The 16,981-nt window shown below is 59.0% G+C and overlaps 1 protein-coding gene across 2 annotated transcripts; it reads right to left on the bottom strand.

Annotated features, from left to right (window-relative positions):
• Positions 1-1,020: 1,020 nt before the first annotated feature.
• LOC120325280 (calumenin-like) lies at positions 1,021-12,910 on the bottom strand. Of its 2 annotated transcripts, none has more exons than XM_039391218.1 (3): positions 12,865-12,910; positions 6,268-6,499; positions 1,021-1,246 (listed from the first exon to the last, which is right to left on the bottom strand). In XM_039391218.1, exons 1-3 carry the CDS (start codon positions 12,893-12,895, stop codon positions 1,036-1,038), a joined length of 474 nt encoding a protein of 157 aa, XP_039247152.1. In that variant the 5' UTR covers positions 12,896-12,910; the 3' UTR covers positions 1,021-1,035. The 2 variants fall into 2 exon arrangements, with proteins under 2 accessions (XP_039247152.1, XP_039247153.1); XM_039391219.1 differs by lacking the exon at positions 12,865-12,910 and adding an exon at positions 10,266-10,306.
• Positions 12,911-16,981: the final 4,071 nt, after the last annotated feature.

The raw sequence follows: 16,981 nt of genomic DNA, 5'->3' as shown, positions 1-16,981 counted from the left end.
CACCAGCACGGAAAACCCAGATCCTCCCAGAGCCCGAGGGACATGCATGAGCCCGAGGGAGATGGATGAGCCTCCCGTGTGGCAGCTCCCCCTCCGCACATCCCACGGAGCAGTTTGACTATTTTTGGCAATATTTAGGAAATTCGAGCGGGTTTCCCGCTCTGGAGCCGCGGCTGCTCCGTCTGCAGTGCTGGAGGCAGGAGCTGCACAGGGACTGGGGGTTTAAGGGTTTAACCCCAAAACAGCTGCTCCTTCCCGTGCCCCCGGGGGTGTCCGAGGCTGCGGCTCATGTCCCAAAACCCCCAAGTTCCAGGGTCTCACACTGCTCCCAGGACAAGGGAAAGGGATTAATGGCTCTGCTGATGGTTTTTGTGGATTAGGGATGGGATGGGATGGACACACCAAGGTGGTTTCACAACCACCAGTCAGTCAGTTCCACCTGCAGGTTCCAAATGCCCCCTGAGCCAGGAATTCCAAAGGACCGAAACCCCCCATTCCCACATGCTGTTAATCCCGAAATCAGTGGGATTCAGCCCAGAGCTGTGTTTGTCCCCAAACATCCCCATCCATCATGAGGGGGGTTCCACATATTTTGGGTTCTTTTCCTGGGATTTTCCTTCAGTAATGCCACCAGAAGGTCAATTTGGGGAGTTTTGGGGTTTTTTAAGTGAGACTTTGGGGACATCTGCCCAGGCTGGCACATCCCTGGGCTCATTCCAGGGGACAAATCCAGCTTGGGCCAAGTCAAATTCCCGCCACTGCTGCTCCACACTCCCAACCAGGACTTCTTCTGGGCCTCCTTAATCCAGGCCTCAAGCTCCCCCTCCATCACAACCTCATCCCGATCCATGTCCATCCCACTGACCATTGCACCACAACCCCATCCCGATCCATGTCCATCCCACTGACCATTGCACCACGACCCCGTCCCGATCCATGTCCATCCCACTGACCATTGCACCACGACCCCGTCCCGATCCATGTCCATCCCACTGACCCTCACGAACAGCTCGTCTGGCTGGCTCCAGGAAAGGCTCATCCCCAGGACCTACCCAGGATGTATCCATAGGTGGCATTTTTATACTCCTCCCAGGAAACGAGCCCGTCCTCGTTGAGGTCGTGGCCCTTCCACTGCCGCTCCACATCCTCATAAATCCAACGCTTCTGGGCAAACTTGATCCAGGCCTTGAGCTCCTCCACCGTCACAAACCCGTCTCCATCCTCATCTATTTTCCCTACAATCTTCCTGTTGGAAACACGGAGAAATCCAGCTAAAGTTAAGGAAAACAAGAGGCTGTAGGGGAGGGAATGGGAAGGGGAAGAGGGAGCAAGCGGAGGTGGTCACGGAATTTGGGAATTCAACCATTTGGAGAGTTCATCCCTAAAACCAACGTATAGTTCAGCTGCCAAAATCCCAGCTCAGCCACTCTTGGGCCACTCAGGTTTTGGTTTCTTCAGAAATTAAAGGTTTTTGAGGAAAAACTTCCTTCTTAGACCTTTGGGAAAGACCCATCCGTGTGTCCTCCCACCAAGATGGCACCAGGCGAGGAGCACGGACACGGCTTTATACTAAAACCGGGAATCTTGGCTCTGCCTCTCCTGGTGGCACGAGGAGTAAGGCGAGGTGGTTATGGAATTTGGGAATTCAACCATTTGGAAAGTTTATCCTTAAAACCAACGTTTGGTTTGGCTGCCAAAACACCGGTTCCGACACGGAAATCTTTGGCTCGGCCACTCAGGTTTTGGTTTCTTCAGGAATTACGAATTTTAGCGGAAAAGGTTCCTTGCTAAGCCCCGGGAGAGCCCCACCCGATGGTGCCAGGCGAGGAGCACGGACACACGTTTCCCTGGAGCTGGGAAGGCGAGCTCAGCACAGGAACCGGGGCCGGGCCGGGCCCACCCGCTGCCCGGGGCAGCAACCGGAGCCGGGCGCTGGGGCCGCAGCAGCCGCGTGCCTCCGTTATTTTTAGCAGCAGCTGTAGGAAAAGCCACGGCAGGAATGCGGGATCCAGGGGCAGATGGAGCTGGGGGGTGGGGGCCGTTGGATCCGCGGGGTTCGCTCCCGGGAGCGGCCGCAGCTCCGTGCTGGGAAGGCTTTGAGCTTCCTCGGATGAAAATCAGGGATAACAGTCCCCAAATCCTTTGTCTGGAGAAGCAGGATCCTGGTTTTTCCTTTGACAGGGAGGTTTAATGGAAAGCCATTCAGGAATCCTCAGCTCCAACCCAGGTATTTGAGGAATTTTAAAAGACAGGTGGAAAATGCGGCATTTTTAAATCACCACCGGGACAACGAATTCCCAAAATACCGAGGCAAAGGGAAACCTGGACACAGGAGCCACCTGCACCAGCTCCCAGGTTTTTGTGTTCCAGAACTGCATCGATCAAGGAAAACTAGGAATTATTCCATGGCACAAATGATGTTCCTGGCAATGGGAAGCTGGAGAGAGAACTGGGAGAAAACTGGGAGAAACACGGGATTTAACTCTGGCAGAGTCTCAGCACGGGGGCAGCGTGGGGGCCCTGCCTGGGAGACCTGAGGGATTTTACAGAGAAACGTGTAAAATAAATATGTAAATGTGCAAAACCTCTCCTCAACAGAGCCCAAACTTACAGGGAAATAGGTAAAATACTACAGAAATATTTCAGAATTTTCCATCTCTGTGTGCAAAGTGTCTCCTCCAATATTCCTGATCAAACTTCACAGGAAATGATGAAAAATGCCACAGAAATAGTCAGAGTTTTCCACATAAATATATAAAAAAATAGGTCAATAATACCACGTGAATATTAAACATTGGCCCATATGAATATATAACAATTCCATGTTTCCCTTTCCCAGGTGGGTAACGCTACCAGCAAAGGGATTTATTGCAGAAAACCCCTGGAATGGAGAACTTCACCTGGTGGGGGTCGGTGGCCAAAGCAGCTTTTCCAGGGCAGTTTCCAGGGGGTTAATTAGGGAACAGCTTCCCAGGAAAGTCAAACCCTCTCCAGCCTGGAGCTGGGCACTCGGGAAGCTCCCAAACCTCCTCCCCCAGCTGGGCCCGCGCCCGGCCCGGCCCCAGCTGCTCCCGGCTGCTTTCCCAGGGCAGGAGCCACCAAATCCGGACACTTTCCCAAACCCCCCACTTTGTCCCCCCGCAGGAGGGGGGACAGCAGATGTTTGGGAAGGGCTGGCAGCTGCTCGTCGTTCCCACTCCCTGCTCCAAGGGGATCCGGGTGCCCAGTGCTGCTGCCAGGGAACGTCGCTGGGACAAAACAAGGTAGAGCTCGGGGTACTGTTCCCAAATCCCTGACTGACAGAGCACGGGACTTCATTCCCAAATCCCTGACTGACAGAGCACGGGACTTCATTCCCAAATCCCTGACTGACAGAGCATGGGACCTTGTTCCCAAATCCCTGACTGACAGAGCATGGGACTTCATTCCCAAATCCCTGACTGACAGAGCATGGGACTTCATTCCCAAATCCCTGACTGACAGAGCACGGGACTTCATTCCCAAATCCCTGACTGACAGAGCACGGGACTTCATTCCCAAATCCCTGACTGACAGAGCATGGGACCTTGTTCCCAAATCCCTGACTGACAGAGCATGGGACTTCATTCCTAAATCCCTGACTGACAGAGCATGGGACCTTGTTCCCAAATCCCTGACTGACAGAGCACAGGACCTCGTTCCCAAATCCCTGACAGAGCACAGGACGCTGTTCCCAAATCCCTGACTGCCCAAAAAGCAGGGAGGTGAGCAGAGCTGCATGCAAAGAGCTGGGCAGGCCAGAGGCGGAGCTCTCCCAGGAAAACGGGCCTTCCCACAGCACAACTCCCCATTAAGCACAGAATTTATGGAATCAGACCTTGGTAACAAGTTTATCAAGGCAATTCCAGCTGGGCAAAGTGGGAATTGGCCTCTGTGGCTAGAAGTGAGGCTGGTTTGTGTGGAGGGCGTTGAATCTCCGATGGAAACGCGGCCCGGGCGGCACTGCCGGCGTTCCGGCGGATAACTCGGCAGAACAATGGGATTGAGCCGTGACGGAGCCCTTGGATCAGGAACGTGGCGGGGGAGGGAGGCCAGGGGGGCCCTGCCTGCTGCAGCCGGAGCTGCACTTCCCTTGGAATCTGCCACTGCTCCGGGGGACCGAGGGATTCGCTCTGATCTCCCAGGCAAAAAGCCTCCTGGATCCTGTATTTTGGAGGTTGCTGAACAACCAGGGCCTGGCTCCAAGGGATCCAGGGGTTTTCCAGATTAAACAGTCTCTAGGGGGGGGAAATTCCCTCTGGTCTCCAAGAGTGAAGTGCTGGGGGTGAGGCCAGCAGCTCCCTCCCACCACGAGCCCGGATGATCCATAGAGATGGATGGAGAGTCCATGGGAAAGCCTGGCAGCCCCTGCCCTGCACATCCCACTGTATCCATGGGGTTTGGCTCCGGGGTTTGCTCAGCACCCACACATGGCTGAGTTTTTCCTTCCCATCAGGGAGCCCCATTCCCAAAAAACCTCCCAAAATTCACCATGGGCTGCAGCGGGTGCTGCTCCAGCAGCAGCACAGTCAGGATGCTCGGCTGCCAAAAGGGGAGATTTAGGTGGGATTCTGGGAAGGAATTCCTGGCTGGGAGGGTGGGGAGGCCCTGGCACACGTTGCCCAGAGAAGCTGTGGCTGCCCCTGGATCCCTGGAAGTGTCCAAGGCCAGGTTGGACGGGGCTTGGAGCAACCTGGGCTGGTGGAAGGTGTCCCTGCCCATGGCAGGGGTGGGGCTGGATGGGCTTTAATGCCCCTTCCTGCCCAAACCATTCCATGATTCCATGAAAACCTAGCCAAAGCCACAGAGTTCTGGGAATGGAGCCCAACATCCCAAGGAGTGTCCCGAGCTCCCCAGGGAGCCTCCAGCCCACCCTGCTCCCTCCTCAGGGCTGTAGTTCCTGGCTGGAGCTGCCCAGAGCCTCTGGAACAACTGCGGGGCAGCTGCTGCAGGGACACAATGGCCCTGCTCTGCTCCCGGGAATGATCCCAGAGCCGGACCAGCGGGGCTGGGAATGCCCAGCCAGCACCCAGGGGAAGCACAGCCATCCTGGATCCCAGGGGAGGCCCATTCCATCCCAGGGGAGGCCCATTCCATCCCAGGGGAAGCCCATTCCATCCCAGGGGAGGCCCATTCCATCCCAGGGGAGGCCCATTCCATCCCAGGGGAGGCCCATTCCATCCCAGGGGAGGCCCATTCCATCCCAGGGGAAGCCCATTCCATCCCAGGGGAGGCCCATTCCATCCCAGGGGAGGCCCATTCCATCCCAGGGGAGGCCCATTCCATCCCAGGGGAGGCACAGGCCCGCACCAGAGAGGCAATCTCCACGCAGGCTGTGTTTTCCCAGCTCCCGACCAGCTGCCTCCCAACTGGGAAGCTCCGGTGATCCCAGGGGCTCCCACAGTACCTGGAGAACACGGACCGAGCACAGCACAGACCCCACTGTCACCTCCGCTCTGGAGTTCTGTGGAGCACCCCGTGCTGGGAATGGCTCCAGGTGACTTTTTAGGGAGCCTGGTGCTGGGCACGGCTGGCTCCCGCTCCAGGTGACATTTTAGGGAGCACCTGGTGCCGGGCACGGATGGCTCCCGCTCCAGGTGACATTTTAGGGAGTGCCTGGTGCTGGGCACGGCTGGCTCCCGCTCCAGGTGACATTTTAGGGAGTGCCTGGTGCTGGGCACGGCTGGCTCCCGCTCCAGGTGACATTTTAGGGAGTGCCTGGTGCCGAGCACGGCTGGCTCCCGCTCCAGGTGACATTTTAGGGAGTGCATTGTGCGGCACGGATGGCGCACGATACAGGTTACTCTTTAGGGCGAGTGCCTGTGCTGGGCACGGATGGTCCCGCTCCCCAGGTTGGAATCTTTAGGAGTGCCTGGTGCTGGGCACGGGATTTGGCTCCGCTTCCGGTGACATTTTAGGGAGTGCCTGTGTGGGGGGCTTTTTGGGCCACGGATTGCTCCCTCTCCAGGTTGCTCTTTCGGAGTGCGGTGCTGGGCACGATGGCTACCGATCCAGGTGCCCATTTTAGGGAGTGCCTTGGCTGGGCCTGCTGGTATCCGCGCCAGGTGAATCTTTAGGGTCGTGCTGTGCTGGGCCCGGCTGGACTCCCCGATACAGTGTGAATCTTTAGGGAGTGAATGGTGATGGGCCCGGGCGTGCTCCCGCTCCAGGCGGCTCTGGAGGCCGGAGCGGGGTCTCCCCCCGGCGTGCCCGCCGCTCCCCGCGGGCAGGCTGTCCGGCTGTCCTTACCCCAGGCGCTCCTTGCTCTCCTCGGGGGTGAGCTGGTCGAAGCTCTTGGCCTCCTCGGCTCCCAGGAAGGCGTCGTGGTCGTAGTCGAAGCTCTGGGCGTCGTCGTGCTCGCGGGCGCTGAGCGGAGCCTCCCGCACCACCCGCTCCTTGCGCTCCGTCGGCTTCCCGGAGCCGCACAGCGCCCACGCCACCAGGCACAGCAGGAGCCGCGGGAACAGCATCCTTCCTGCGCCTGCGGGACACCGACCAGGCGTGGGCACGGGAAGGGGGGCCGGGCCACCGCGAGGGCACGGAGCGGAGCTGGAGCGGGCGGGGACGGGAGTAGGGAGGGTTGTTGGGGAAAAACGGGGAGTAGGGCAGGTTATCAGGGCAAAAATGGGGAGTAGGGCAGGTTATCAGGGCAAAAATGGGGAGTAGGGTCTGGGAAAAATGGGGTTAGAGCAGGTTGTCTGGGAAAAACAGGGATTAGCACTGGTTGCCTGGGAAAAAATGGGGAATTAGGGCAGGTTATTAGGGGAAAATGGGGAATTAAGGCAGGTTACTGGGGAAAAACCAGATTAATTAACACAGATCACGGGGCCAAAAATGAGGAATTAATCCAGACAATAAAGTGATAAACACAGATTGTCTGGGCAAAGACGATGAACTAATGCAGACTGTCTGGGAAAATGGGGAATTAGTGCAGGTAATCTGGGAAAATGGGGAATTAGTGCACATTATCTGGGCACAAATGACTGATTAATGCAGATTGTCTGGGAAAATGGTTTAATTCCTGCAGATTCTCAGGGCAAATTGATTATTTGATCCAGATTATCAGGGCACAGTAATGAACTGATACGGGTTATCCAGGCAAAAGTGATTCCCTGGCATGGAATATCAGGGCACAGCAGTTAATTAACGTAGATTATCAAGGCACAGGGACTAATTAATGTGGATTATAAGGGCACAGGGATTCATTAACGTGGATTATCAGGACACAGTGACCTTTGAGCCCCTGGCACTTGCGGACACTCTGGAGCCACTCCCACTGCCAACCCCATCCCAGAGCCCCCTGGAGCAACAGCTGGGGCTGGGGGGGATCCAGGGGTGGAGAAGGGGATCCCAGTGGGAGGGAAGGGGATCCCAGTGGGAGGGAAGGGGATCCCAGTGGGAGGAATGGGAACACACCCAGCACATGCCACCTCTGCTCTCCCTTCTCCCGACGTTCCCTCCCCAGTCCCTCCCCAGTCCCTCGTGCCGCCTCCTCCGGATGCCTCCAGAGGCTCCTCCGGACCCGACGCCAATGGAATCCTCCCCCAACCCAATCCCCTCGGATCAAACACCCAAATGTGCCCGGGATCAACGGCAGCTCCAGAAAGGATTCCCCAGGCTGATCCCTTTAAATCCCAACAGAAATCCGAGTATTCCCCATTCTTATCACTGAGTTCCCAACTGAGATCCCAGCTTAGATCCCAACTGAAATCCAGGTGTTCCCCATCCTTGTCACTGAAAGCCCATCTCAGCTCCCATCTTAGATCCAAGTGTTCCCCACCCTGACCTCTTTAAATTCCAATCTGAGTATTCCCCACTCTAATCTATTTAACCCTAAATTTATATCAAGATATTCCCTTTCTCTAACTCTTTCAATCTAAGTTTAATCAGGATATTCCCCATCCAGAGCTCCTCAATCCCAGTTAATTCAGGATATTCCACACCCTTACTGCTTTAATCGAAATTTAAGCCAAACATATTCCCCATCCTTATTCCTTTAAATTTACATCCAGGTGTTCCTCACCCTTAGCTCTTTAAATCTGTGTTTAAAATCCAGGTATTCCCCATCCTTATGCCTTTAACCTGAACTCAGAGCAAGGAATTCTGCCCTGGGAGTGAGCCAGAGTGATCCAGGAATGACCCAGGTCCGGGACTGGTCCCACATCCAACCACGACAGTGGCATCAGAACACAGGGACAAGGACACAGAAAAGCCCTTTCCTGCCCCTTTCCTTGGAGGAGGATTTATTGGGCCATTCAGAAAATCCACAAATTTCAGTTCTTTGGAAGTTTGGGGGAGGAGGGGGGAAAGGGGATTTGGGTTATAAAGAGCAAAAGTCACTGTTTTGGTGTTTCCGGGAAGGAAAAACATTCCAGGAGGAGGGAAAAAGAGGAAAAAGCCAATTCCAGGTGTTATCTAAACAGAGCTCTGGATATCCCTGTCCCAGGGATCTGACTCTTGCTCATTCCAGGCACATCCCAGCACCCAGGGCCGATCCCGGGATTAGCCCAGCCTGTGGCACAGAGTGCCCCGGAATGGGTCAAACACCCTGATTTTATCTCCAGTGTCCACACAGAGCCTCTGGAAGCACTGCAAAGGGACACTCCGACCTCCAGCCGGATCCAGGCACGGATCCCAGGATCTGCCCCGGGAAAGGCGCTCGGGGAGTCCAAACCCACACACCAACTGTTAGCCACAAACAATTATCCATAAAAACCTGGCAGCACCTTTGCCAGCCAACGGGATGGACCCAAGATTTCCCTTGGGAAAAACCACTCTTTGGGCCCCTCTCCCTCCTGGGAAGGGCTGTTGGCAGCGGGTCCCTGTTCTCCTGAATAAAGAGGTGAACCGTGGGGAAGGTGGGAACAGGGGGCAGTGGTGGGAAGGTGGGGGGTGTCCCCTCAGAATGGGGGTCTGGAACCTCAGCTAGGGCAGGAACTTGTCATTCCAGGGGGGCTGGATGGGTTATTGATGGAGGAACTCAGGATTCCAGGTGGGTTTGCTACAACATTGATGGAGGAACCCAGAATTCCCATTGGGTTCACTGGGATACCAAGAAACCTGGAATTCCACGCTGGGCTTGGAATTGTGGTGGTATTTACAGTGCACTGATGGGCAGAAACCCCTCTGGAAGCACATTTCCCACGTGGGAGGCTGATAAGATCCCATAAAATCCCCCACAGGCAACCCAATTTGTTCTGCCTTTTTACGGGATTGATCCCATTGGAGCAGCCAGGCACCAATTACCTGGGACCCCCAGTGCCACACGAGGGCACACAGGGGGTGAGGGGCAGGGTCGGGGTTGATCCTCCAGCCCTGGGGGGAATCCCTGGCCCTGGGGAGGATTTATGGATCATGGGGAGCCACTGTGAGCCCAAACCAATCCCAGGGGACGAACGGGCGGGTCCTGCCCCAAACCGGCCCCAGGGCCTGGGGGTCACCGACGGCTCCGGGAGGGGAAAACGGATTTGGGGTGACACCTCCTCGCCCCGGGGTCCCCGTGCAGGGCGGCACCAGGGGTCCCACAGCCCCTTATCCCGTTATCCCGCAGGTCCCGCAGCCCCTTATCCCGTTATCCCGCGGGTCCCACAGCCCCTTATCCCGTTATCCCGCAGGTCCCACAGCCCCTTATCCCGTTATCCCGCGGGTCACACAGCCCCTTATCCCGTTATTCCGCGGGTTCCACAGCCTCTAATCCCGTTATCCTGGGGGTTCCACAGCCTCTAATCCCGTTATCCTGGGGGTCCCACAGCCTCTAATCCCGTTATCCTGGGGGTCCCACAGCCCCTTATCCCGTTATCCCGGGGGTCCCACAGTCCCTTATCGCGTGGTCCCACAGCCTGTTATCCCGGCGGAGGATGCCGCGGGGTTGCCCGCGGGCCGGTCCCGGGCGGGTGGCGGGGGCCGGACGGGGCTCCAGCCCCGGACGGGGCAGCCCCGGGGTGGTCTCGCCCGCCCCCGCCCGCCCTGGGCCCGGCACTCGGGCGGCCCCGGGGCCGCCCAGCACCGCACGGGCCCCGACGGGCGGGCCCGGTCGCGGGACTCACGGACACGGCGGCGACGCCGCTCCCGCCCGTTCCCATGGCGACCGGGCCCGGCGCCGCGGCCGCCGCGTTACCGCCGCCCCACAGTGGCCCGGCAGAGTCACCGCCCCCGCCTCCCCGGGCCCGAAGCCCATGTCCGGATCGGATCGGATCCGACTCCATCCCACCCCATCCCATCCCATTCCACCCCGTCCCGTCCCTCACCGTCCCCGCCGCCGCCGCCGCTCCGCGCACCGGAAGTCGTTGCCGCGCCACGCCGCACGGCCCCCCGCGCGCCCGCGACGCCAGCCAATCACAGCCCTGCCGCGCCTCCCCTGCCGCGCCACTCCGCGCGCTGATTTGTTCTCTCTGCCGTCAATCCGCATCTGTGCCCGCCCCCTCGCCGCACCCCGCCCACCCCTCCCACCCCTGCGTTCCCGCCCCCTCTGTCCCCGCCCCCCGACATGGGACGCGGGCGCTGATTGGCTGGAAAGCGCCACGTCCTCAGGCGCGCGCCGACTGCTGGCCCCGCCCCCGGGTCGCCCGTCTCTCACTGCGCACGCGCCTGGGAGGGAGGGGATGGAAAAGGCGGGAAAGTCGAGGCGGCGGTGGCGCCATGTTGGGGGGGCGAGAGGGCCCTTCCAGGGCCATTCCCAGCCTTTCCCAGGCCTTTTCCAGCCGGCTGGTGCGGCCCAGCCAAGCTGTGGGGCTGCCACGGAGCCTCACGGGTGGAACTGTGGCCGTAAAGCCATGGAATCAGTTATGTTGACACAGTCACAGACTTCCCTGAGCTGGAGGGCCCACAGGGATCATTGATCCAACCCCTGGCCCTGTACAGACACCCCAACAATCCCACCCTGTTCCTGAGAGAGTTGTCCAAACACTCCCTGAGCTCTGGTGCTGTGACCTCTTCCCTGTTCAGTGCCTGACCCCTCTCTGGGGGAAGAACCTTTCCCTGAGATCCAGCCTAACCCTTCCCTGGCACAGCTCCAGCCCTTCCCTCATTCCCAACATCTTTATCCAGCTGGGCTGGGCAGTTTGTCCAGAAGGATCTGGGGAGAGACAATTGAATCGTCTCAAACTGCAAGAGAGACCTGGAGGGGCTGGAGCGTGTGCAGGGAAGGGAAGGGAGCTGGGAAGGGGCTGGAGCAGCAGGAGGGGCTGAGGGAGCTGGGGGGGCTCATCCTGGAGCAAAGGAGGCTCAGGGGGGACCTTCTGGCTCTGCAAGTCCCTGCCAGGAGGGGGGAGCCGGGGGGGGTCGGGCTCTGCTGCCAGGGAACAAGGGCCAGGCCAAGGGGAAACGGCCTCAGGCTGGGCCAGGGGAGGGTCAGGTTGGGGCTGAGGAGGAATTTGTTGCTGGAAAGGGTGGGGAGGCCTTGGCAGGGGCTGCCCAGGGAGGTTTGGAGTGCCCAGCCCTGGAGGTGTCCCAGGAAGGCCTGGCCGTGGCACTCAGTGCTCTGGGCTGGGGGACAAGGTGGGGATGGGGCCCAGGGGGGATCCATGGGCTGGGAGGGCTTTTCCAACCTCTGGGATTCTGGGATTCTGTGATAGCCTTACTGAAATCCAAAAGGATTTCTTCTGTCTTCCCTGGATCAGCTCAGGGGAGACCTTGTGGTACAAGGGAAGGAGGTTTGGCAGCCAGGACATTCCCTGGTGGCCCCGTGGCTGTGGCCGATGGCTGTGGTGTCCTTCTCAATAACTCCCAGAGTGACCTTCTCCATGGTTGGACCAGGCACCAAAGGGAGACAACAGGCCTGGAACTTCCAGGTTGTCCTTCTGGCCCTTCTGGAAAATTGTGACGTTTGCCAGCTGCCAGTGGATTTCAGTTGGAAAAGCCCTCAGAGACCAACTGTCCCCAACACTGCCAAGGCCACCACTGACCATGTCCCCAAGTGCCACATCCACAGGGCTTGGAAATCCCTCCAGGGATGGGGACTCCCCCCTGCCCTGGGCAGCTGGACAGCCCTTTCCATGAGGAAATTCCTCCTGGTGTCCCACCTGACCCTCCCCTGGCCCAGCCTGAGGCCGTTCCCTCTCATCCTGTCCCTTGTTCCCTGGCAGCAGAGCCCGACCCCCCCCGGCTCCCCCCTCCTGGCAGGGACTTGCAGAGCCAGAAGGTCCCCCCTGAGCCTCCTTTGCTCCAGGATGAGCCCCCCCAGCTCCCTCAGCCCCTCCTGCTGCTCCAGACCCTTCCCAGCTCCCTTCCCTTCCCTGCACACGCTCCAGCCCCTCTCTCCATGTGGGTCCCAGCCACACTCCAGACGTGTCCCAAGCCATGAGCACATGGATCCCGAAATAGCCGCAGGGCTCCTCTCTTGGAGTGACAGCCCGGCTATAAATAAATCCACTCGCTCCGGTGGCCGAGGCTGCGCTGCTCTGAGGGCTCCTTGGACAAGGTGTGATGCCATCGGCAGGGAATGTCTCCCAGCCCCGCTTTCCGAGCTCCCAGCAGCGTCAGGTTCTATTTAACCCGCGCTGGCTCCTCGCGGTGACACACCGGGGTGAGGTCAGCGCCGATCCCGAGGGATGAGCCCTGGGAGCCGCGTGCGGCCACGTCTGCCCCGCTCCCCGCGGAGCCCCCGGAGAGAAACCGGCGCTTCCAGGGCCGTGATTCATCCCATCCCGCAGAAATGCCTAAATTAGGGCAGCGGGAGCGTCCGGGGCTGCGGCTCCCCCGCTCCGAGGGAGCTGTGCCGGGGCAGAGGCTCCCGGCGGATATTTACAGTCCATGAGATAATTCCCACCCTCGGCCTCGCCGGGAGCGGGGCCAGGACTGGCACTCGGACACGGCCCCGCAGTGAAGTCACAGCCTGAAAAAACTCACCGAAAGTTCCTTGGAAAACCTCCCGCTGCATCTCTCCCCTCGTTAATCCCCCCTCGGAGCTGGCAGGGTCTCGAGGGGAAAACGATCCCCGAGATCAGGAGCGGGCACTGGCAGCAGCAGATCTGTTTGGTTTTGTTACAGAGGTGGCTCGGCAGGGTTGAGAGGGTTTTTCGGTCAAAAGGTGACTCAGCAAGGCTGAAATGTTTTGCTTGTTGAAATGTGGCTTGAAGGGGGTTGAGCTGGGTCTTTTAAATAAAAAATGGCTTGGGGGTTGGGATTTTTTTTTTTAATAAAAAAACAGTTAGAGGGGTGTTTAGAGTTTTTTTAATAAAAAATGCCTTGAGGTGCTGAAGTGTTTGGTTATTTTAATAAAAGGTGGTTGGGGGGCATCTCTGTGGTTTTTAGACTTTAATGTTTGTGGTTTCAAGCTTTTCTTTACACCCCAGAGGACTCCAGACTTTTCTCTTTCCAAGGAATCCCAGAGAATCTCCAGCTGGAAGGATGCCCTGAGGCTCCTCAAGCCCACGCTCGAAACAGGATTTAAGGGCTCCCAGGAAAACGGGGAGCAGCCCAGCTTTCCCCAGGTCTGGCCCACGCCAGCAGGAGCAGGTGATCCACTTCTTACCCCACAATCCGGTCTGACCATCCCTAATGGGAATCAAATCCCATTTGATCCATCCACGGCTGCCGTTCCTTATGTTGACTGGGCCCGGCTGTTTTCCCTGCTCTGGGAGTGATTTATTGCATTTCCCTCCAGGTTATTGCATTTCCTCACAAAAGTGCTCATGGAAATCCTTTTTCCTCTTCTTTTGGAGGAGCCAAAGGACCCCCAAGCTCCAAGTCCCTCATGAACCCCCTTTTCTCTGCTTCTCAGACCATTCCCATTGTTCCTGGTTCCAGTTCTCCCAGTTTCTCAGTCTTTTAAAGCCATTGATACACTGCAGCTGGATCCTCTTTGTTCCCAATATTTAGCACAAGGCAAAACCAACTCCCAATCCCTGCTTTCCTGTCTCAAGCTCCCCAATCCCAGGATCCCACTGTTTTTGCCCAAACTGTGGACATTTAATGGTTTCTCAGCACTGACAGATGACATTTCCCTTCCTCTTGGCCTTGTCCCACTCCTGGCCTGTGCTGAGAGCAGCTCCACCCCCAAATTGGGGGTGAAAACCCGATTTTCATACACTTCCCGGCTGGATATTTATTAATGGGACCTTCAGATGCTTCCAAATCCCAGAATTTAGGAAAACATGTTACTTATTAACCAGCTTTTGGGCTGCAGCCCTGTTTGCCCCGTTGTCACACACCCTGGTCAGCAGAGATCCGGGGAGGATGGCCTCAGGATTTGGGCAACAGGGGAGGGAATTTGATGTGTCTGTGGGTGTTATCGATCCCCCCTTGCAGCTGCCACCAGGCCCTGGACATGGACTCTGAATTCCCTGGGAAACCCCTGGAGGAAAAGCCAGAATGGTCTGGGAACAGACAAACCATGAGGGAGCTGGGAACAGCCCCTGAAGGTCCTGGTCCACAGTCTGGGAGGAGGGCATGGAAAACCTATGCTGCACCCTTGGGAAAAAGAGGAAATACAGGAATGTTTATCTGTCTGGACACATCTGGGCTGCAGATACAGGTGTGGATGCTCCAGATCCAGCACACGGACTCACAGCAGAGAGATCTGGATGGGAGGGATGGAAAACCTGAATGGAGAACCAGGAACAGAGAAATAGGATGGAGAACTTGGGTGGGGAACCAGGAATGGAGAACCTCCATCAGGGTGCTGCTTGGGAGGTGTATCCCGACAGGAAAGGCTGACTCATGCCTTTACCTCAGCCAGTGGGAAGATGGCTTTGGGAAGTCAAACCACCAAACCTTTCCCAGCTTCCTCCAACAACTCATTCCCGATTTATCCCAATGCTCCTGTGCCTTGTCCTGACCCTTCACGGGATGCTCTGGCAGTGCAGTGTTGGTCCCACAGCTGCGCTCCCGAGCAGAGCTGGGCTGAGCCCAATCCCATAAACCCCGGGGCCGTGACACCATCTGGGATTGGCACCACGTGGCCGCGACCCCTCGGGATCGGGCAGCGGCTCCGAGTGGCCTCGTGCTGTGCTGGGAAAAGCGTGAACCCCCCGCCCCCCCAAAACAAAAATCCGGGCGGAACAACCCGCGGATCCCCCGCGGTGGTTTGGAAGCGCGGGGCGGGGGAGGAATCCCGGGGCCGGGAGCGCAGGAGTGGGGCGGCTGAGGGAGGCTTGGACACAGGGATGGGAGCGAGGAATGCCCCGGCTAATCCTCCCGCCCGCTGCCGCCTATTTAGGGAAGAACCGAGGAGGCCGCGCTGGGCTCCTGGCATCCCTCCCGGCCCCGCTGGCCGAGCCCCGGCCCCGCGCCCCCTCCTCCCGCTGCTCGGGGTCAGCCCTCGGCAAAGCCCCCTCTGCAGAGCCGCCCCCGCCTCGGCCGGAGCGGAGCTCCGGGGCCCGGAGAGGCGAATTGCCGCTCCTCCGGCCGCCCCAGCGTGTGCCGAGGGCGCCGGGAGCCAGGGATGAGGCGCCGGGAGCCAGGGATGAGGCGCTGGGAGCCGTGATCTCAGGGAGCAGCAATGCGAGGGCGCTGCCAGCGCGGCCGCCGGCCCAGAAATGTCCTTGTCCCGGCACGGCGCTGTCCCTGGCACTGCCCGGGGCACACACCATTGTCCCTGGCACTGCCCGGGGCACACACCATTGTCCCCGGCACTGCCCGGGGCACACACCATTGTCCCCGGCACTGCCCGGGGCACACACCATTGTCCCCGGCACTGCCCGGGGCACACACCATTGTGTCCGCGGGGACACGGCTCAGCGCCGAGCCCGGGGCGGCTGCGGGGGCGGACCCGCTCCCGGGGGGCTCGGGCGCGTTTTGAGAAAGAAAAGAGGGGTCTGCCCCAGCTGAGCCGGCGGCCCAGAGCTCCCGCTCCCCCCTCGGCACCCCGAACTCCCCCAATTCCGTGGGTTTCTGCAGCTCCGAGCTGTCACTGCCAGGACACGCTCACGTCGGATCTGCAGCACGAATTCCAAGCGGCTCTTACGCCGCCACTTGGAACTCCCGGGATCCCACAGCGGAATGGGGCTGCGGGGGCAGCGCCCAGCTCCGGGGGGGCTTCTCCGCCTGCTCTCCCGCTGCGGGATGACGGATGCTGGTGGAGGATGACACCATCAGCCTCCCCTCATCCCGGGCGCTGAACTCTCCCAACGCTCTCCACCTCCTGGACCTTTTATTGGGAGCACTTGAGCCAAGGAGAGACTGAACTGGGGAACTCCTGGTTACGGAGCAGATGGATTTAATTAAAACCACTTAAGTCATTAAAGTGATTTGCCAACTAAATCAGCACAGCGAGAAACCTCCCACCAATTCCACCCCCCCCCCCCGGGTTTGTCCTTTTAACCCTTTCCTTGGGGAAAAGTCACGGGAGCAGTGGCCGGGTTCTGGGGAGGGTGGAAGAACCCAGGGACAACCGTGTGTCCCCAGTGTCTCGGGGGGCTCCGGGACCCCGCGTGCGGCCGCCCTGGCACGGCGGCTTTGCTGCGGGACATCCTGGATTCGATCCCTGACTGGGTCCTGCTCGTGTCCGCCTGCGGCTCTGCCTTTCCCGGGACATGAGCGCGCTGCCCGGCAGGTCCCGGCGCTCGGTCCAGCGCTGCCCTTGGTCACCCGACCCCGGAGAGCTCCTCTTTGCTGGCTCCCGGCTCCCGGCCCCTCGCAGCGCCCGAGGGAACATCCCGTCACGGCTCCGTGAACTCAGCACCCCCCAAATAGCCCGGCCGGCCCCCGGCGGGAGCGCTGCGGCCCCGGCTCCGGCCCGAGGATGATCTTACAGCCCGGGAAGCTCCAAACCGCCGCTCCTGCCCATAAAAAGCAAAGGGCTTTGGGCATGGAATCATCGGGGCTGCACGGATTACACCAGCGGGGGGGAAACGCTCCCGGGAGGCCATGCCATAGGAGAGGGGAGAGAGGAAAGGGGAGAAGAAAAAGGGGAGAGGGCAGAGGGAGCAAGACAGGGAGTGGTCAGAGCCCCAAAATGTGGCTCAGTCCCGGCACCAGCCCCAAGGGTCTGTAAAACACACCCAGAGCTTTGTTCCCATCATTC

Source organism: Pipra filicauda, unplaced genomic scaffold (genome assembly GCF_003945595.2).
Source record: "Pipra filicauda isolate LSUMZ 115617 unplaced genomic scaffold, ASM394559v2 scaffold912_size67000_pilon, whole genome shotgun sequence".
In the NCBI taxonomy this organism is placed as follows: Eukaryota; Metazoa; Chordata; class Aves; order Passeriformes; family Pipridae; genus Pipra; species Pipra filicauda.
This window is presented reverse-complemented; position numbering and strand designations above follow the sequence as displayed.

What these genes read in the sequence shown, in the direction of transcription:
- LOC120325280 (XM_039391218.1), bottom strand. Translation starts at nt 12,895, where the DNA reads ATGCAGCGGGAGGTTTTCCAAGGAACTTTCG. An exon ending in GGTTTTCCAAGGAACTTTCG is followed by an intron (nt 6,500 to 12,864) that starts GTGAGTTTTTTC and finishes GGTGTCCCGCAG; the next exon opens with GCGCAGGAAGGATGCTGTTC. An exon ending in GAGAGCAAGGAGCGCCTGGG is followed by an intron (nt 1,247 to 6,267) that starts GTAAGGACAGCC and finishes TGTTTCCAACAG; the next exon opens with GAAGATTGTAGGGAAAATAG.